Source organism: Furipterus horrens, unplaced genomic scaffold (assembly GCF_987537825.1).
Source record: "Furipterus horrens unplaced genomic scaffold, mFurHor1.1.pri manual_scaffold_17, whole genome shotgun sequence".
Lineage (NCBI taxonomy): Eukaryota > Metazoa > Chordata > Mammalia > Chiroptera > Furipteridae > Furipterus > Furipterus horrens.
The window spans coordinates 73694570-73712894 of NW_028327187.1; the positions used below are offsets into that span (position 1 = coordinate 73694570).

General features: G+C 45.1%; 1 protein-coding gene across 1 annotated transcript; it reads left to right on the forward strand.

The window, feature by feature from the left end:
- The first annotated feature begins 532 nt into the window (after nucleotides 1-532).
- GABRQ (gamma-aminobutyric acid type A receptor subunit theta) lies at nucleotides 533-17490 on the forward strand. Its single transcript, XM_090264904.1, has 9 exons — nucleotides 533-921; nucleotides 2950-3038; nucleotides 8282-8349; nucleotides 9659-9879; nucleotides 11624-11706; nucleotides 12194-12331; nucleotides 12924-13076; nucleotides 14377-14612; nucleotides 15196-17490. The coding sequence occupies exons 1-9, from the start codon at nucleotides 773-775 to the stop codon at nucleotides 15976-15978; spliced, it is 1920 nt and encodes a 639-aa protein (XP_090121030.1). The 5' UTR covers nucleotides 533-772; the 3' UTR covers nucleotides 15979-17490.
- The last annotated feature ends 835 nt before the right edge of the window (nucleotides 17491-18325 follow it).

Below are 18325 nucleotides of genomic sequence, written 5' to 3' on the forward strand. Positions count from 1 at the left end.
TGGTGATTAGCGTCCACTCCACAGAGGCAAGGCACGTGGGGTTTACTGAAGGGTCAAGGGTTTGGGAATGAGTATCAATCAGATACCTCCTGATTCCCAAATGTGTCCAGCTCTTTAAGAACGCATATTCAGCCAGAGCAGTCAAATCACCTGGTTCCCTTCACAACAAAAACAAACAAACAAAAAAAAAAAAAACCTCTTGAACACAAGCTTTTCCAAAACAAATGCACATTTTACGTTTTGGCAGAAAGGAAAAAGCAGGCCCAAGCCTGTGCCCCTAGCCGAAGATCAGTGCCCAGCCCTCTCCCATCCGCGGTCCGGCCCCGCCCCTGTCTGTCAAAGGCTGGCCTGGGGACTACTGCAGAGGCCTGAAGGGGCGGGGGAAGAGGGGGCTGCCCGGTGGCGCGCAAGCTGCGGGCGGAGGAAAGAGTGCGCGCCTTTTAGTGCAGCTCCTGGCGACTGCCGGATTGGTTCGGCGGCGCTGCCATCTGAGTGGGTGGAGCCAGTCGAGCTTCCAGCTGGGTGCCCTGTCGCAGCCAGAAAGGGTAGAAGAAGGAGCGCACCATTATTGCTGCCAGGCGCGTCCAAGGGGCTTTGCGTGCCGCAGAGCAGCGGGGGCTGCTCCTCCCTTCATCCCTGCTCCCAGTACACTAGTCACTATCTCCTTAGAGACGACTCCTAGCGACCCCCGTGCTTCCTCTCTCCCTGCACTTCCCCCACTCCTTCCCTGTCCCCGGTGCGATTCGGCTCCATCCCCCAGAGCTCTGCGGCCATGGGAATCCGAGGGATGCTGCGAGCTGCTGTGCTCCTGCTGCTCATCAGGACCTGGCTCTCGGAGGGCTACGACACTACTCCCCTCCCAGAATTCCACTTCGAGCTCTCCTCTACCGTACCCGAAGTCGTCCAGAACGTCTTCAATTGGTAAGCCGGTGCCACAAGGGCGGGCAGGGCGGCGACAGAGTCAGGCGGGGAACCTCAAGCCTCCTGGACAGAGTAGGCTGGGAGAGACTTGGACCCGGGATCACTGAGCCCTGAAGCTTGGGCCCTCCCTGCTGGTCCCCGGAGGGGAGTTGGGTGGTAGTGGGGGTGACCGGTTGAAATAGAGTCCTTACTAGAGCCCACCTGTTAACTGTAGCGCCTGACAGAGCCCTGCGTGTGCCCAGACTGAAGCCCCGGGGGTGGGGAGAAGATGCTCTTACCCCAAGGTCTGCCATCCATCCCCAGGGACTAAGACCATGGACAATTTTTCCCAGTCACGTCTTTTGGCATCTGTGGGATTGAGATGGAGGTATTACAGGGTGATGGGCAATTCTCAAAGCATAGACACCTGTTTGAGTGCGCATTTTAGTCTGTTCTCTGAGGCGCGCATGTGTGTGTTCTTGCATGTGTGTGTTCTTGCATGTGCGTGTTGAATGGTGAGGAGCTTTTCTGATGCCAAAGATAGAAGTGATTGATTCGACATCACAGGAGCCCAGACAGGGCGATGGCTGGCTGTATAATGGTATAACTGGGTGGTCTAAGATGGATGCACATTTGTACATACTCCTAGGAGAACATTTGAAGACTCAGGGTTTTTTCTGTGTTTGATTTCAAGTCTGTTAGGGTCTGCAAATATGTGAAGAGGTGTTACACAGTCAGCCCTTACATGTATATCACAGAGAAATGTGTATTTGCAGTGGCCAGGGAACCTGAGCGCTGGCATATGGGTAATGCGTGGTCCTAAATAGGTGAAATGCATTACTTTAATTCGAGAATAATTTATGTGCCCATTTTGGAATGATGCAAAATGAAATTTTGTCATTAAAGATGATTGGAAATAATTTTTAATGGCAAGCCAGAAATGAACATGTATTCAGAAAAAAAGAGGGGGTAGTTGGGCAAGGTTCCAACAGACAGCTCTGCAATGGCCTCACCCGCAACCCAACATACCAGACTGCGCTACTAAACACACACACACACACACACACACAGTGAGATTTACAGGGGCTGACATTCTCTGGTCATTGCATCAAAGATTCTAGGAGTCATAGTGATACCTAGGGTCTTTCTAATCCACAAGATCCTCCTGGGGAAAAGAGACCTACCAAAGATCTAGGTGAATTGGGTGAGCACAACAGAGACTCTGGAAAGGCCAGCTCTGTGGGGCTGAGCTGGATTCACTTACCTGTGCTCACCCAAGACAAATCTAGGCTGGAAGTACATGCTTAGCCAGAGAGATTCCTGCTCCCAGAATACATGTCTTTTTGAGGACAGACCTGAGCCTCAAGGATCTGAAGTGGTTTGGTTGGGTAAGAGTCATAAATCTGCTACATGAGCCAGGCCCTGTCTCTGTGTCGTATGCAATATGTCAAATCTTAAAAACAGGTATACAAAAAGAAGGTTCACATAGATGTGATAACAAAATGCCTAGCCCTAGCCCAGCTAGGGACAATGTGACTGAGCCAGAGAATGTAAACTGGTTGGCTCAGCTCAGGAGGGCACTGAGGGAAGAATATGACCTTTCCTGGGGCAATTAGGTATCCCTGGAAGGATTCCCACCAACCCAGGAAGCTGTATCCAGGCTGATGTTAAGGTGGGGCTCCCTAGGGGGTTGAAGTAATCTGAGGGCTCCCACCTGCCTACTACGTCACCTCTTCACATCTCCTACAGGCCCCCCCTTCCCCACCCAGAATCCTGCCTGGTAACCAAGGTCCAATCTGTGTGCCCCATCCTCTGGATAAAAGCTGTGGGGGGGGGAGGGGAAAAGAGGAATCTGCGTCACTGCTTCTCTTCTAGCTGACTCACTGTGGGGAGGGAGGAGAGCAGGGAGAGGTGCATACATGTTTGACTGTACACGTCTGTATGTGTGTAAGAGAAGGGAAGGCCCTGGCAAGTTGATGCCTGGCATGCTCTTTGGTCTTTGTTCTCTGAGAAGCAACATGACATTTACTGATGACTTCTCTCTTTTAGCAAAAATTGTGCGAATGAAGCTGTGGTTCACAAGATTTTGGACAGGGTGTTAATGCAATATGATGCCCGTCTGAGACCAAATTTTGGAGGTAAGACACATCCAGACACTGGAGGCCTTCGTGTTAGGTGAAACAGAGGTGAGATACAATAAGCCAGCCACACTTAGTAAGCTGATCAGTGACACTCCCCTGGCTCAACACTTAATACCTCTCCCCTTAGGAGACCTACAGGGAGAACTCCCATGCCTTTTACTTTACCCCTGGAATTTTTCCCACTTCTCTACCTTCTTATGCAAGAGGCCTTCTGCCTCTACCCCCCTCCCCCACCACACACACACACACACACACACACAGATTCCATTGCAATGGTTCATAGCAAGCTTGAAGTGCACTTCCTGGTGAAAAGGTGCTAACCCCAGAAATGGGTTTACCAGACAAAACACAGGCCATACTTCTCAGGCTAGAGTTTTCTGCCCCATCTATGGGGAAGGCACACATTCTTCTACTTGAGCACCCATTCTGGGCACCCTGGACACTTGCCCTGTCAGCTAGTTCACAACTAAGGGCATGGTCTTCTCTACCTCACCCATCCACCCAGTCTTGGAAACTGCTGCCTCTGCCCCCTTCCCTTAACCTTTAGCTCCCACCAAGTTCATTTCATTTAACACACTGAAGGCAGCATGATCTTTATAAATCCAGCCTGATCACCTCAGGAACTTTATCACCTCAGGCAGTTTATTTTAAAATTTTTATTTATTGATTTGAGAGAGAGAGAGAGAGAGAGAGAGAAGGAAACAGTGATTTGCCATTCCACTTATTTATGCATTCATTGGTTGTTTCCTTTAAGTGCTCTAACCAGGGATCAAACCCACAACTGGTGTATCTGGACAATAGTCTAATCAACTGAACTACCTGGCCAGGGCTCAGCTCAGGAACTTTTGATACCTTTATTTAACTGCCAAATAAAATCCAAACTCCTTAGCCTAGCACTCAGATCTCAAGTGCAGAGATGAGAAATGACAAGGAAAGTGAAGCAGGAACCTCCAGAAAGCCAATACCTCAGTTTCTCCCTATATCTCTACTTAACCTCCCCCCTTGGAAAAGGCAACTGACCTAGATCACAGGGCCTTTAAGGTACAGGCAACCCACAGAACAGGAGAAGCATCCTCTGGCCCAGGGGACACCCAGGAAACCTAAACCAAGTATAAACAAAAGGAAGGGTACATTAAATAGAGGTTAGTCACATTTCTTCTCAAAGGGACAGAAAATGAGCTAAAAAGAAGTGAGTGGCTAAGTCAGAGAGAGCACTCCACTTCTTACAGGTGGTAGAAGTAGAGAACCCCACACTCCAATGGGTTAATAAATGCTAATAGTTCACATTTATGCATAGGAATAGAGGTCTTCTGAATACACAATGCCTCCACTCTAAAGGGTACACAGCTGCGGGGATTTTCCCTTGTAGTAGACAAGTGGTGGAAAGTGGTGATTTGCCTGGAGAGGCAACTTGAAAACCAAGGTGGTCACTCTGGGCTTAGCTTGGAGGGGGACAGTTCACTAGTGTCCCCTTTGCTGTGTGCTTCTTCTGTGAGGGCAAAAGGCGCAGCCCCAGGATCCAAGGTGAGAGTGCACTGGGACTGGGAATCAGGAGTGGAGAAAGCAGAAGGCAAGCTCTTTCAATATGGAAATTCAAGTGTTAGGGCACAGCAAGCATCCCACTGTATGACAGTGGTTTTGAATCAGTTGCACCAAGCACCAGTAGGTGTCAAGGGAGTAGTTACTACATTTTCTCTTTTCCTCATTCTCTTATTTCTCAGCAAAGGCTGACCATTTAAGTGCACCAAACTGTTTCAAGATGCTATCTCTGCAAGCACCCAGGGCCAGGGGGAGGGAGTAGGGGCAAGGACCAACCTCTGAGGATTGTCAGGTGTGGCTTGCTTACAATACCTTCAAGGCTCCTCACAACCATATTTCCAGTTAATTTGGATTTGATTACATCCAATGCCTAGCCTTTTGGGTTACACTAAGCTTTATGAGCATGCAGACTGGGCCATATGAGAAAAGATAGATTGCTATTTTGGCCAAACAGTAGATGAAGGTGGGAGTATTAGGACAATGTAAGACCTTCTAGCATTTAGACAGAAGGAGACACTATAGGCTCTAAGTCTAGGGCTATTGTATTGTCGGGGGAAGCAATCAATGGGATACCTGGGCCAGGGGAATCAGGGTTGGGGGAATCCAGGACAACATGTAAAGCCTCCCACCAGACAGAATCAGGTTCCCCTCTGTGTCTGCAGTAAAGGGGAGTTTCAAGACCGCACACACACACACACCACATGCAGAGGCCACACCTAACGGTGGTCAGGTTCAATTGGGGGTCTTATTATGCCTTTTTGAGAAGAGGAGGAGGAGGAACCAGGGAAAATCAACAACGTTGCTTCTTTCTGGGCAGTAGAAGTGGACTCCACAGTGTTGCCAAAGGCAGGTCCCTGAGGACTTCATGTAACCCAGCACCTGACATGACATAGGTGTGAAGTGAAGGAAGAAATGGGACATCATTATTATTCCTTTATTTATTTGTCTTCCTCTGGCATTCTGATGGATTCTAGGGAGGAAGAGGAGTTGGGGCAGCATAGTTGCCCAGAGCAAGGGAAGTGGTTACCCCTTGCCACTTTCCCTACCTGCCTGAGCCCATCAGGAGGGATAGCAATAGGTTATGGGGCAGAGGCCATCAACCCAGAGAGAACATTTAGACAGCTTATCTGGAAGCTTCTTGCTCCCCCTTTTTATGCTTTTAGGAATGTGGGATACTTTAGCTAAGCTCTCATCTTGAACCCCTGCTAGCACATAAGGTGTCCCCCTGTAGGTGGATAAACTTAAAAATGGTCCCAGGTCCCCTTCCTCCAGGCTATATCCCTGAACCAGGACACATGGCTTAGTGACTGCATTTCAGCTCCCACTTGCCCCTTTAACTGGGAGCCCTTGGGCAGTGCTATAGTCTGTAAGGCACTAATGGTGCCTGAGTGGCACTAATTGTCTAGAATGAGAAGTCTGACCGTGCAGTGAGGTGGTGAGGGGATGGCTGCCTGGCTTCTTTGGGCTTGATGCCTGCCTAACAGAGCTTCCATCCTCTGGAGGCATGTAGGACACCTGAAAGGCTGTAATAAATAATTTTGTTTCTAGAAACCCCTGTCACTACAGATCATTTTGCTAGGGATTATTCACAATAACCCTAAATGCTGGAGTCTGGCCTATGCCCTCACATAGAGGCCTATTTACTTCTCAGCTGTAATTCATACACTGATTCCCAGTAGCACTTTGCTTTTTGAAGCACTGGGATATACTTGCACACAAACAGGCTCATGCATTCACTCACACACAAGCACACTCATTCACACACACAAATGTGTCCACATATTTACCAGTTTGCACAAACAGCCTCATACATGAACATGTTCACTCATTAACACAGACATCTGCATGCACAAACATACATTAACATGCTCAATTCACTAATACCTGCACAGTGACATACTAACACACATGAACATGGTCATAGACCCAGTTGCACATCGGCATGGCCACACATTTACTCACACACAAACACACGCTCACACAGACATGCTCACACATTCACTCAAGCACATAAACATGCTTACATGCACTCATATATGATGAGTGTGAGTATATAAGTATGATCACTTATTACACTTATCTCTTATGTATGAACAAGGTCACACACAAACACATTCACATATTCAACAATGAACATGCTCAATCATATAAACACATACAGTCACACACTCATAAGTTCACCTGTATTCCCAAATATTTACTCACATAAACATACATCAACTCATATGCAATAATGTTCACACAAGCACACACACATGCATTCCCTTGCACACAGATTCACACGTGAGCATGCTCATACAGGTGAACACAGACACAGTGACTCTACACAAACATACACTCATGTAAACACAGCAACGTTACAAACACAAACATAACCATGTATTTACTCACATAAGGGCATGCTGACATACATGCTAACACATGAACTGGCTCACACAGACAACTCACATATTCATTCCCACACAATACACTCTAATACACGCACATGGTCACACATTCATTCATCCAGAAATGTGCTCATAGACTCACTGGCTCACAAATACACGTACCCTCATTCATATATCCACATGAATACACTTATACTTACAGAGATGCTCACACATGCACTTCCTCAAAAACATTTAAATATTTAATATTTAAATAATTATACATGCAAACATGCTCACATCCACTCATATATGTACATCATCACACATTCACTCACATACAAACATGCTGACATACATGAAAATACAAATTCACTCACATACAGACAGGCTCACAAGTGCAGAAATGCACATGAACACATTTCTACTGTCACTTCCACACACCAACATGCCTACATGATTGCTTGTGCTTACATATTTACTCACATGCAATATATGCAAACCCAGAAATATGTTCATGCATTCACTCATATGAAGACTTTACGGATTCACTTATATACATGACATATATACACACACATTCACACACAGATAAACTGCCAAATACACTCATACCCACACATTTCTTTGCATATTAACAAGTTCACATACACTCACACATAGTCTCACATTCATTCACAAGCAAACATTCATTTTCACATGAACCCACTCATAGATCACTCCCACACAACATGCCTACACACTTGTACTTGTGCTCACATTTACTCCCACACAACACACTGAAGGACACAATCATGCTCATGCATTCTCTTACAGACATGCTCACATGCATTTATATGCACACTGACATGTTCACCTGCACATACACAATCACATATTACTCATACATGTGAACATGCTTGCATAAACTCATGTACACAGCTCACACACTCATTCACACAAAGATATACATTTCCTCACATGTGTACATCCACATGCAGTCACACAAATATGCTCATACACACCCAAAATCTTAGCTCCTGTTTTTGGGCTCATTGCTCCTGAGTTTTTATCAGGAAAATATTTAGAACAAAAGTGCTTCATCGCCTTATTTTCTCTTTATATTGCCCTAATTTTTTTTTTGTAGTGTGTCAGGAGCCAGGCCTTGCTCTAAGTACCTGACCTGCATAAGATCAGTGCTATAAATGATCCCCACTTTATCCATGAGGTTAGGTAATTTATTCAAGGTTACACTAACTTACCATTAGTAAGTTTCAAAATAGGGTTCAAACCCAGGCAGTCTGTATTGTATCCTTTCCCTACCCTGTATATAATAGTGGTCTTTCTGTATTGTAGGTGCTCCTGTGCCCGTGGGAATATCTATGTATATCTCCAGTATTGACCATATCTCAGAATTGACTATGGTAAGTGTGTCAACTCCATCCATAAGACTGGGGGCAAAGTACATGGGACAAGGGGCAGTGTCATAAGCCAACTCCAGTTGTTCTGACCTGCAACAGAGCTCACACGGAGAAACACAGTAGGCTTTGGAAACTAAAACCACCTGGAATAAAAAATAAATAAACCCAGATGGATTCTAGACCTAAAAGGCTTATGAAGTTTTGAAAAGATAACATAGGATACCAACTTTGCACCTTTATGGTAACTAAGAGCTATAAGAAAAAAACAGAAAACACAAAACATAAAAATAAACACCGGTAACTTCAACTAAATTATAATTCTGTTTAGCCAAAGCTTCTGGAACTTCTCTTTTGTAAAACAAACAAACAAAACCAGTATACAAGTGTGAAAGGATAAGTCAGAGTAGACTTAAGATATTTGCAACACAAAGGACTGATATGGGAAATATACACAATTCCTGTGGATTAATAAGAAAAATATTAAAAAACAAAAATGATCATAAAATATGAATAGGAACTTCACTTTTGTGAAGATAGTCAAGTAGCAAATAAACATATGAAAAGATGCTTGAGTTTGTTATTATTCAGTGAAATGCAAAGTAAGACCACAATGAAACCCTATTACATGCCTACCAGATTGAAAAAATCAAAAGTCAGACGCTACCAATCTTGGCAAGACAGGAGCACTGGAAATTCCAATCTGCCCTTAGAGAGGGGTGTAACACAGAACTTTTACTTCATAGTTCTTATTGTGATTTTGGTATGAATGGTGTGTTCACACAATAATATACATAGTATATTCACATAAGGAAATATTATATAATGTGCAAGCAATGCAAGTGAACAAATTTTATGTACACACATCAACCTGAATGAGTATCACAAATACAATGTTCAGTGAAAGGAGAAAATTATGAATACATGTATGATGATTCCATTTGGAAAGACCTTAAATTAAGTCCAACTAAGCAATATGTTTCCTAGAAACACATGCATAGACAATAGAACTCTAACAAAAAGCAAGGGAATTGTTGTTATTTAAATATAACATTTAAATGGTTATTCCTGGGAGGTGTGGTAAATATATTCTGAAAGAGACACATTGAAACTTGAAAGTTATTGGTAATGTTCTATTTCTTAACCTAAGTTTTAATTATCAGAGGTTCATTTTATTATTCTTAACATTTAACATGTTTCATTACTCAACTATAGTTATGATGTATTTGTTACACCTGTATATATACACACACTCCCTGAGAACAGAGAGCTGGACAACCTTGCATACAATTGGGATTTACCTTTCTCTCCCCAGGACTATACTATCACAGTATTTTTTCACCAGACCTGGAAAGATCCACGTTTAGCATACTATGAGACCAACCTGAACCTGACTCTGGACTATCGGATGCTTGACAAGTTGTGGGTCCCCGACTGCTACTTTCTAAATAGCAAGGATGCCTTTGTGCATGAAATGACTGTGGAAAATCGTGTATTTCAGCTTCACCCAGATGGAACGGTGCAGTATGGCCTCCAGTGAGTTCCCAGGGGACCTGAGGACCCTCCTGGCAAGCTTTCTTCTTCCCACTGAGTGTCCCACAAACACACTCTAAGGGACACACAGAGGATCCCCCTTGCTTTTCAAACCTGTCTTGCACTGTTCCCTCACTCATCCTATCCAGTTTCCCACAGACATCCTTGGCTGTTCTGTCCCCACACCTTCTGCTGTTGCTTCTGTCTGGAAAGGCCCTTTCCATGAGTCCAAATCTTGGCCATCACTTAGTCACTAACTGAAATGCCTCTTTGCCAAGAAATCCTCCTTGATTCTCTCAACTGAAAGAGCTCTCCCTCTGCCTTAGGACTTTATACATTCTGTTATCTTTGTGTCTTTTCTTTCCCGTGAAGTGAGGGAGAGAGACAGAAAAATTCTGAAGCCCATGCAATGAGGGAAGGGGACCAATCTCTGCCACTGGTCATATTTGCATCATGTATGGGCCCAGGGATGTGAAGTATGGATCTGTTGCCTATGGCTCTGTACACACAGAGTGTGTACATGTTGGAACTCCTCACTGGTCTATTTATAGCATAGCATATGGCCAGCAGGGCTCTCCTCACAGCGTCATCTCTTACAAACCATCTCTTAAGACAACTGTGGCAGAGAAATTTAGCTCAGAAAATTTCTCCAAGGTGTAACTGCCAGGATTTAGCTCTATTGCTAGGTTTCTCTTTCTCTGGGATGCTCCTGCTCTGTCTCTTGTTTCCCTATTCTTTCTCCATCCACTTTCCCATGGACCAAGGCACTGGAGTAAGAGAACAACAAAGTTTGTAGGTAACAGGACATTGGTTAAAGGAGACTTCAGCTGATTAGTGCTGCATGGAGTATTCACAGAAGGGGACACACACACACACACACACACACACACACACACACACACACACACACCATACCCACTGCAAAATGGAAATCACCTCAAGGGTTGAAAGGCACTAGGCTGGGGATAGCAACTGGGAAGGGCAGGATGAGGGGTGGGGCAGAGCCTCCAGCTGAGGATGCAGAGAGCTTTTAAAATTATCCTCTTGGCACCAGTCACTTCTCCCATTTCCCTGGCTTCTCCAAGACCCCTCCTCAGATTCCTCTCACAAACCCAACATGTGGCAATTTGAAGCCCCTGCTCAATACTTCATGGCCCATCTCAGATATGCTAATCCCTCCTATATATTTATACTCACGGTCATTGTGCTAGTCCAGAGTATCCTCATAGACAGATGCATAGAGATGAGAGCACTGTGGGATGGGAGCTACTGCCATGGCCAAAGATGGGCCTGGGCCACTGCTCACATCCATACCTGAGGACTGCATATGAGCACTGCACAGCGAGCTGCTCCTGACAGCCTTACTGCTTCTTCAACAAAAAAGCCATCTTTCTATCTCTGCATTCAGTTTCCTCAAGGGCCCTTCTCATTCTGACATCCTGAGGTGTCCTGCCATGCCACACAAGTGTTCTTTGTTCAAGTCCTGCCAGATCTCATGGTTTCTTTGTCACATAAAATTTTCATCTCTCTTCCCTACACAACTGCAACTCGTCTTTCCTCTAGGAAGGAAGGAAGGAAAAAAGAAAAGATGGAGAGAGGGAAGGAGGGCCCAGCTCTAATTCAGTCAGTACAGGAAAGCATTGGATGGGTCAGTCCTTAGGATAACTCTCTTCCCACCCCTGCAGTGTTCTCAGGAACAGTTGCTTCACTGGGCTAGACTCACTTTCTCCTTCCTTTTTCTTTGCAGACTCACCACCACAGCAGCTTGTTCTATGAATCTGCAGAACTTCCCTCTGGACAAACAGACCTGCAAGCTGGAGGTGGAGAGCTGTATGTCTATTTTCTGTGGCCCCTTCTTCCCTACCTGTGGTTGTGGCCTTCGGGAAACCAAAGATAGACTTGACAGTGAGAGGGATGGCATATCTCCCTTACTCCCCTCCTCCCCCTTTCTCTTCTACCAGATATATAGATAGATGACACATACATACATACATACATGTGGCATCAGGGAGAAGGTGACTGCTAGGGTATAAATAGTCCCATAGGGAGATTGTACCCTGCTATTGGGAATTTGTGCACAAGCTAATGGGTAGGAGCATATATTTTTGCTGTGCTTTCCTTCCTGGCTAAAAATCTCCAAACTGACAATTCTCTTTCCAAGGTACCCCTACCCCATGCTAAGGCTCAGCAAAACACAAAGGAACCCCTAAAATGGCAGGTTCTAACCATCTTTTGGATTCCACAGACTGCGCTGGTGTGAACTCTGCCTATGCCTACTTTCTAACACTGCCTGACACTGTTACTCTCCATCTCCCAGATGGCTATACAGTTGAAGACATCATGTTATACTGGGAAGGTGATGAGAATGCTATCCAAGGTACTGAGAAGCTACACATCCCTCAGTTCACCCTCCTGGGAAAGACAGTAACTAGCAAACAAGAGCATTTCTACACAGGTGGGTTTAACCCCTTTCTTGTCTCCTGTCTCTTGTCTTTTTTTTTTTTTTTTTGTACCCTAGTAAACTCTTTGCGACCTCTGCCTTGGACCTCTACAGTCTGCACTGCCTCCTTTATCATTTCCTTCTGGTTCTGGGAGCTTCCAAAACCCACTTCATAAAGTCCCAGTTGTTTACCCTCTGAAAATAAGGAAATGGGTGTGGAAGCACTTGACCAAGTTTAACACTCCACAGGTGTTAAGGATTCATGCTCTTGTTGATAAAAAACAGGCCTCTTCTCAGGGCCAGCCCCTCACCCTCCTTCTCTTTGCAGCTTTGAAACACATCATATCTCTCCCATATCAAAACTTTAGTTGACATGGAGCAAGGAAGGAAGGAAGGAGATGAAAACAGGCTTGGTATGCCATATGAGTCTACTGACACATGCCATTGCCACTGACCTTAAGGAAGCAAATGTGGTCAGTTTAGCAGACTGCTCAGGCTGGAGTATTGGAGGCTGAACTACTCATTGGTTTCTCTTCCTCCATTTTGTACTTCACCCTGAAAATCCCCTTAGCCTTGCCACCCTGATATCAGTATATCTCCTTGCCAGGTTCCTATGTACGTCTGATACTGCGGTTTCTGGTCCAGAGGGGAATTCTTAGCTACCTTGTGCAGATCTATTGGCCTACTGTCCTCATCACTACCGGCTCTTGGATAACGTTTTGGATGAACTATAAATTCTCTGTAACCAGGGTGACAGTCGGTAGGTACTATCCTTCCCCATTCCCCAATCCCAGAGAGGAACTTGGATTATCTTGCTCAGAAAAACAGTTGAGAATAAGGGAAGAGTACTAGGAGCAGTGTGTGACTACACAAGCAATAAAACAAGATGGATCCTACCCAACAGGCATTTGTACAGCTATTTAGCCAATCCCCAACAGGGATACCCACATTGGAGACAGGTGTGAGAAAAATCAGGGCTGGGATCTTCATATGTTGGGCACAAAGTACCAGAATTCATTACTTTCTGGATACATAAATGAATGGGCAAATCATAAATACAGATCAGAAATGCAATACAACAAACAGTGATTAAGCAACATATTAAAATTCCCTACTATGCAGCACAGGGCTTCCAGAGGAGCTACACCCAATGAGTATCTAGTAGAATGCTGACACAAATGCCATTTGGAGTCCAGGAGGAAGTGACCCAGGTCTTGTTGGCTAAAACTGCACCAGGAAAGTGTTGCATGAACTGGGTTTTCAAGATTTGTAGGAGGCAGAGACACAAGACTTGGCATTCCCTAAAAGAGGAAATAGCTTAACTAAAGGCCCAAGGGCCCTAAAAAGGGGCTAAATTATAAGGTGCTTGGTGTAGGAGTTGGAGAAGTGGAGAGAGTAGCAGAAAGAAAGCCTGGGATGACTTGGAAAGACCTTAAAAATGCAGTATAAACAGTTAGAATTTCATGGCTAAGCAATAGGACAGATCAAAGGTTTCTGAGAAGTACCAAGGAGGGGCCTAAGAAATCAGCTCCTAAGTTTATCTGGGTCCAACCTGAAGAATGCAGTGTGTCTCAGATCCAGGTCTGATTTTTCTCCTTCACCATCTTTGAAGCAGACTTCACAGCCTCCTTCTTTAGGAGCACCTACTACACTAAAACTTTATGTTCTTGTAATATTTTAGGACTCACAAAACCTTCTAGGGACATGATCTCATTTAGTGTTGAGGGACTAAAGAAGTGCCTATAGACTAGAAGGCAAAAGGGAAAAGGGCTATTATAGGGGAAAATGAGGCTGGAGATGTAAATCACTGTGAAACCATAGCTAGAGACTTTTTACTTGATCCTAAGAGCAATAGGAAGTCACTGAACCATCAAAGCACAGGCTGGGTATAAAGATGGAGGAGCAGGAACAAAGAGCTAAGGCTCTCAGGCCCAGAGAACCAAAGGTTTTTTTTTGCTGAGGTTGCTCCCCACCCCAGATTGGCCTTTACTCCCTTCCTGTATGGTGTGAGCCCAATGGCTTGCCAAGAATTTCAGCCACCTGTGTCATGTTCTTTATAGGTCTGACTTCAATGCTCATCCTGAATGCCATCAATTCACATCTGCGAGATAAGCTGCCCCAATTTTCTTGTATCAAGGCCATCGACATCTATATGGTTGCATGCTTCTTCTTTGTGTTCCTGTCCTTGCTGGAATATGTCTTCATCAATTATCTTTTCTATAACCGAGGAGGAACTCGGCGCCATCATAGGCAACATAGGAGAGCCCGAAGAATTATGAACCGCTATCGCTACCAGGTATTGGGACTGCAGGTTTGACATTTTGACTAATAATCAGCTTTCTCTGAATACTTCTTTAGCTTAAGCTTAGGACTTGACCCTTTCACATTTTTAGTAATTCCTTTAACACACACACCATACCAGATAACAAAGAAGTAGAAAAATTTATCGTCACTCCTCTATAAACTGAGTCATTGCCAAAGTCACAAGGCTAGTAAGTGGTGGGGCTAGATTTCCCCAAACCTTTGGCCTTCAAATCCAGTCTGCTTAGCATGTTTCCAAGGGAAAACAATGAAGCCAGAGGGAAAGGGTGCACAGGAAGGCTGAAAGAAAGAAGCAGACACAATGTGGCTGGCCTACCCCTCCTTCCTTTGATGTTCCGACTCCCAAAGCCATGCTGAGGCTTCTGCTACTGGTGTTACATTAATGTCCAGCACCACCCCTTCCTTTACAGAGAACCCAATTCCACCTTCCTGAGGAAGCCTTGTCTCTGTCCACCACACAACACTCCAGAGGGGGCAGCTGCCGCAGGGTAACACAGGTTTGGCAGCCACCAAGGACTTCTCTTACATGCTAACAGCCTCTTGGTCCTGTTCCTCAGCCCTGTGTGCACCAGAGACCCCAGGAGGAGGAGATTTTGTCCGTGGAAGAGATCAACAATCACATTACAAGTGCTGATGAAGAAGGACCCGTCCCTCCTCCCTCCCCAAAAGTGCTTATACATGTAGGATTTGAATCTACTGACTTCATGAGCCTATCTACTGTCTCCTCAAAGGATGGTCAGGTTAACATCAAAGATGAAAGTGGCTCTCCCCCATTTAGACCAGTGCAGGCCTTCCAGGCAAGCCCAGAAAGCCTCAACTCTCTGACCTTCATCCCAGAGCAGGCCCCACTGGCTACCTCAGAAAGCCTCAGCTCAGTGTCTTCTCTCTCAGGCCAGTCCTGGCTAGCCATCAGAGAAAGCCTGAATGATCTTTCCTCCACCTCAGAGCAGGCCCTGCATGTCCATAGCCAGAGGTGTGTGCAAGAAGCACGTTGCAACCCTGGTAACATCCCTAGAAGGCCTGAGGAGTTCCTTAGCATGCCTGATGGTGTCAAAGTTGAATGCAGCTACCCCGACCTTAGGAAGCAATTCCAGCGTGATGATGACACTACCTGGAGCCGTAATGGTGACAATTTCATGGGCTTTGATCAAGATGAGGACAGTAATTCAGAGTCTGGTGATAGTTGCCCCCCTAGCCCTGGGTACTCCATCAGTGAAAGGTTTTTGTATGATCTCTTTGACCCTGACTACGTCTCTAAGGTTGATAAGTGGTCCCGGATCATCTTCCCTATTGCCTTTGTGGTGTTCAACGTTGTTTACTGGCCATATAATGCCATTTAGTCCCATAGTGCCCCAGAGCATCAGGGACACTTTCACAGTTTCTTCTGGTTTTATTTTGCCTTCTTTTCCTTGTTTGTTTTATTTCTGGTTATTTGGGCAGTTGAATCAGTCCTACCTTTCTCTTTATAAACATGAGGTGGGGAGTAGTTGAAAAGAATGTGTTCTGGCTTCAAGGAAAGGGATTGAGGAGTTGGAGGTAAATAGCTCATTGATTTTTCTTTTCTGCTAGAATACTGTCACCTTTTCAAAGACTTACAACATCTAATCAGCACAGAAAAGCCCCTGGAAATGTTGAGAGGACAGAGAGGAGCCAGATTTAGGGACAGGGGAAGGAACTGAGCCTTGCACACAGACATTTCTGGGGGCTGTTCTGTCCCCCTAAAGTGTTGATTTTTTTCATTCCTTTTTTTCTTCTGCTTTTTCCTGCTAAGGATTATGGTCCTTGCTCACCTGCTGCTTAGGGCTTTAGGGGAGAAAGTCAAGCTGGATTGGGCTAGCGTTCATGGGGCAGGGGGCCGCTGTGACTTGGAAGTGCAAGGGACTGGCTCTAGGGAAATTGAGGAATTTTGAAAGTGACTTTTCCCCACTATTTTTCTGTTGTATTTTGAGAATGTGCAGTTGTAGCACAGGGTCAAGAGTGGAATGCAGGTGGGTAATTAGGGGTGCTGAGTGAGATGTCAGGGTAAGGGAGAGCATTTTTCTAGCAGGAGCTTGTGGGGGGTGAGTGATATCAGTTTAGAGATTACCCAAATTTAACTGGCATCTTTGGAGGTATTGAAACTTCTCCTTTCGATATTTCTGCTTCAGAACACTTGGAAATAGGGAGTTAGTACACATGTATAGGTCAGATGCTGAGTTGATCACTAGTCAGAGCAAGCACTTGATGAACAAAGACTAGGGTTAGAAAAGTTCTGACTTGCTACTTCACTATCTGATCTAGAATAGCAGACGAACAACTGTTGTGAATCTCTATACCAATTCTATTTGTCTAGCACATAGTGTCAATGAGCTCACTGACCCATCATATTGTCAAACCCTCTCAGGGGCCCTGTGAGCCAGGGAAGGTGAAGCACATTGTCCCCAGTATTCTGAAGGAAAATAATGGAGCTTGAGGACATGCAGCCAGTAAGTGGTAGAGCCACCACACTTGCTCTTCCTTCTTTTTGTCCTCTTAACTCTCTCAATTAAAGTGCTCCCTTTTCTCCCTACCCCTTTAAAAATGAGGTGCTCCATCAGGTTCTGACAGGCACCCGACCTCATTCTATAGCTCCTGGACCATGTCTGCAGGAAGAGGCCGGTGATCAGTGTAAACTGAACATATGGAATATGGGCACTGCCCACCCAGTGGGGCTCCTAAGGGAAGTAGAAATTAGCTTGTGTTCCAACTTGCCAAGCAACTCCACCTCATTGATGGAGGCCGTGGGGGAACAAGATTTGCCAGGAATTCAGCCTGCGGACCTCCTTCCCCCTAGGCAGCCTCCCTTAAAACCTCTCAGCCACCTCCCCTTTTAACTGTGTTTCTGTGTTTGTTTCTGTGTATACCAGGGTGTGTATGTGTACATCAAGGTGGTTCTGTGTGCACTTACGACTATTTGAGAAGCTGTATATCTGTATGTATATCAGTGTAAATCTCTATTGGTGTGCATAAGAGTATATATATAACAATGTGTGGATACATACATGTGTGCGCGCACCCCTATGAAAGTGTGTTAACTTGTAAGTTGCATATGTGTGTGCTTGTGCATATACACATGGGTGTAATCTGTGTGTCTAAGTGCATGTGTGCATACCTATGTTTATTTATCTGATTTAAATAGGTGTGAAAGGAAATACACCTGAAAGCATATGTATTTCTTGTTGGTGGCTCTTCTAGAACCACCAGAATTCCCTTGGCCTGTTCCCACATAAGGAGGGGGAGCTATTTGGCCAGGCTGATTAACTGTTTCTTTCCAATTCCTGTTCCAGGGAGCAGCGTCTCCCAGTCCCCATCCATTTCTCTCTTTCTCCTTCCACCCATCTGTGCTATCTCCTGGATAGAAGACACAGAAGAAGTGAATGTAGTCCTAGAGTCCTAGGAAGTGATAATTTAGTGCCTTGAGGTAGGAAGTGCTCAATAGTGGGATAAACTGGGAGTAAAGAGCATTTTGCTTTGTCCTGGAAGGACATGTTTGGGATACCCTGAAGATGCATTAAGAACAGAAATATGATATAGAAAGCTAAAAAAACTGGAGAAATGGTTGTATATTGCCTTTATAACTCATCCCTTTATTCCAATCACCTTGTAAGCCTGACCTTGGAGGCAGCCCCAAGCAGGTAGGTGATGTGAGGAAATGGCCCAGGGAATTGG

What these genes read in the sequence shown, in the direction of transcription:
- GABRQ (XM_090264904.1), top strand. Translation starts at nt 773, where the DNA reads ATGGGAATCCGAGGGATGCTGCGAGCTGCTGTGCTCCTGCTGCTCATC. An exon ending in ATATCTCAGAATTGACTATG is followed by an intron (nt 8,350 to 9,658) that starts GTAAGTGTGTCA and finishes TTCTCTCCCCAG; the next exon opens with GACTATACTATCACAGTATT. An exon ending in ACGGTGCAGTATGGCCTCCA is followed by an intron (nt 9,880 to 11,623) that starts GTGAGTTCCCAG and finishes TTTTCTTTGCAG; the next exon opens with ACTCACCACCACAGCAGCTT.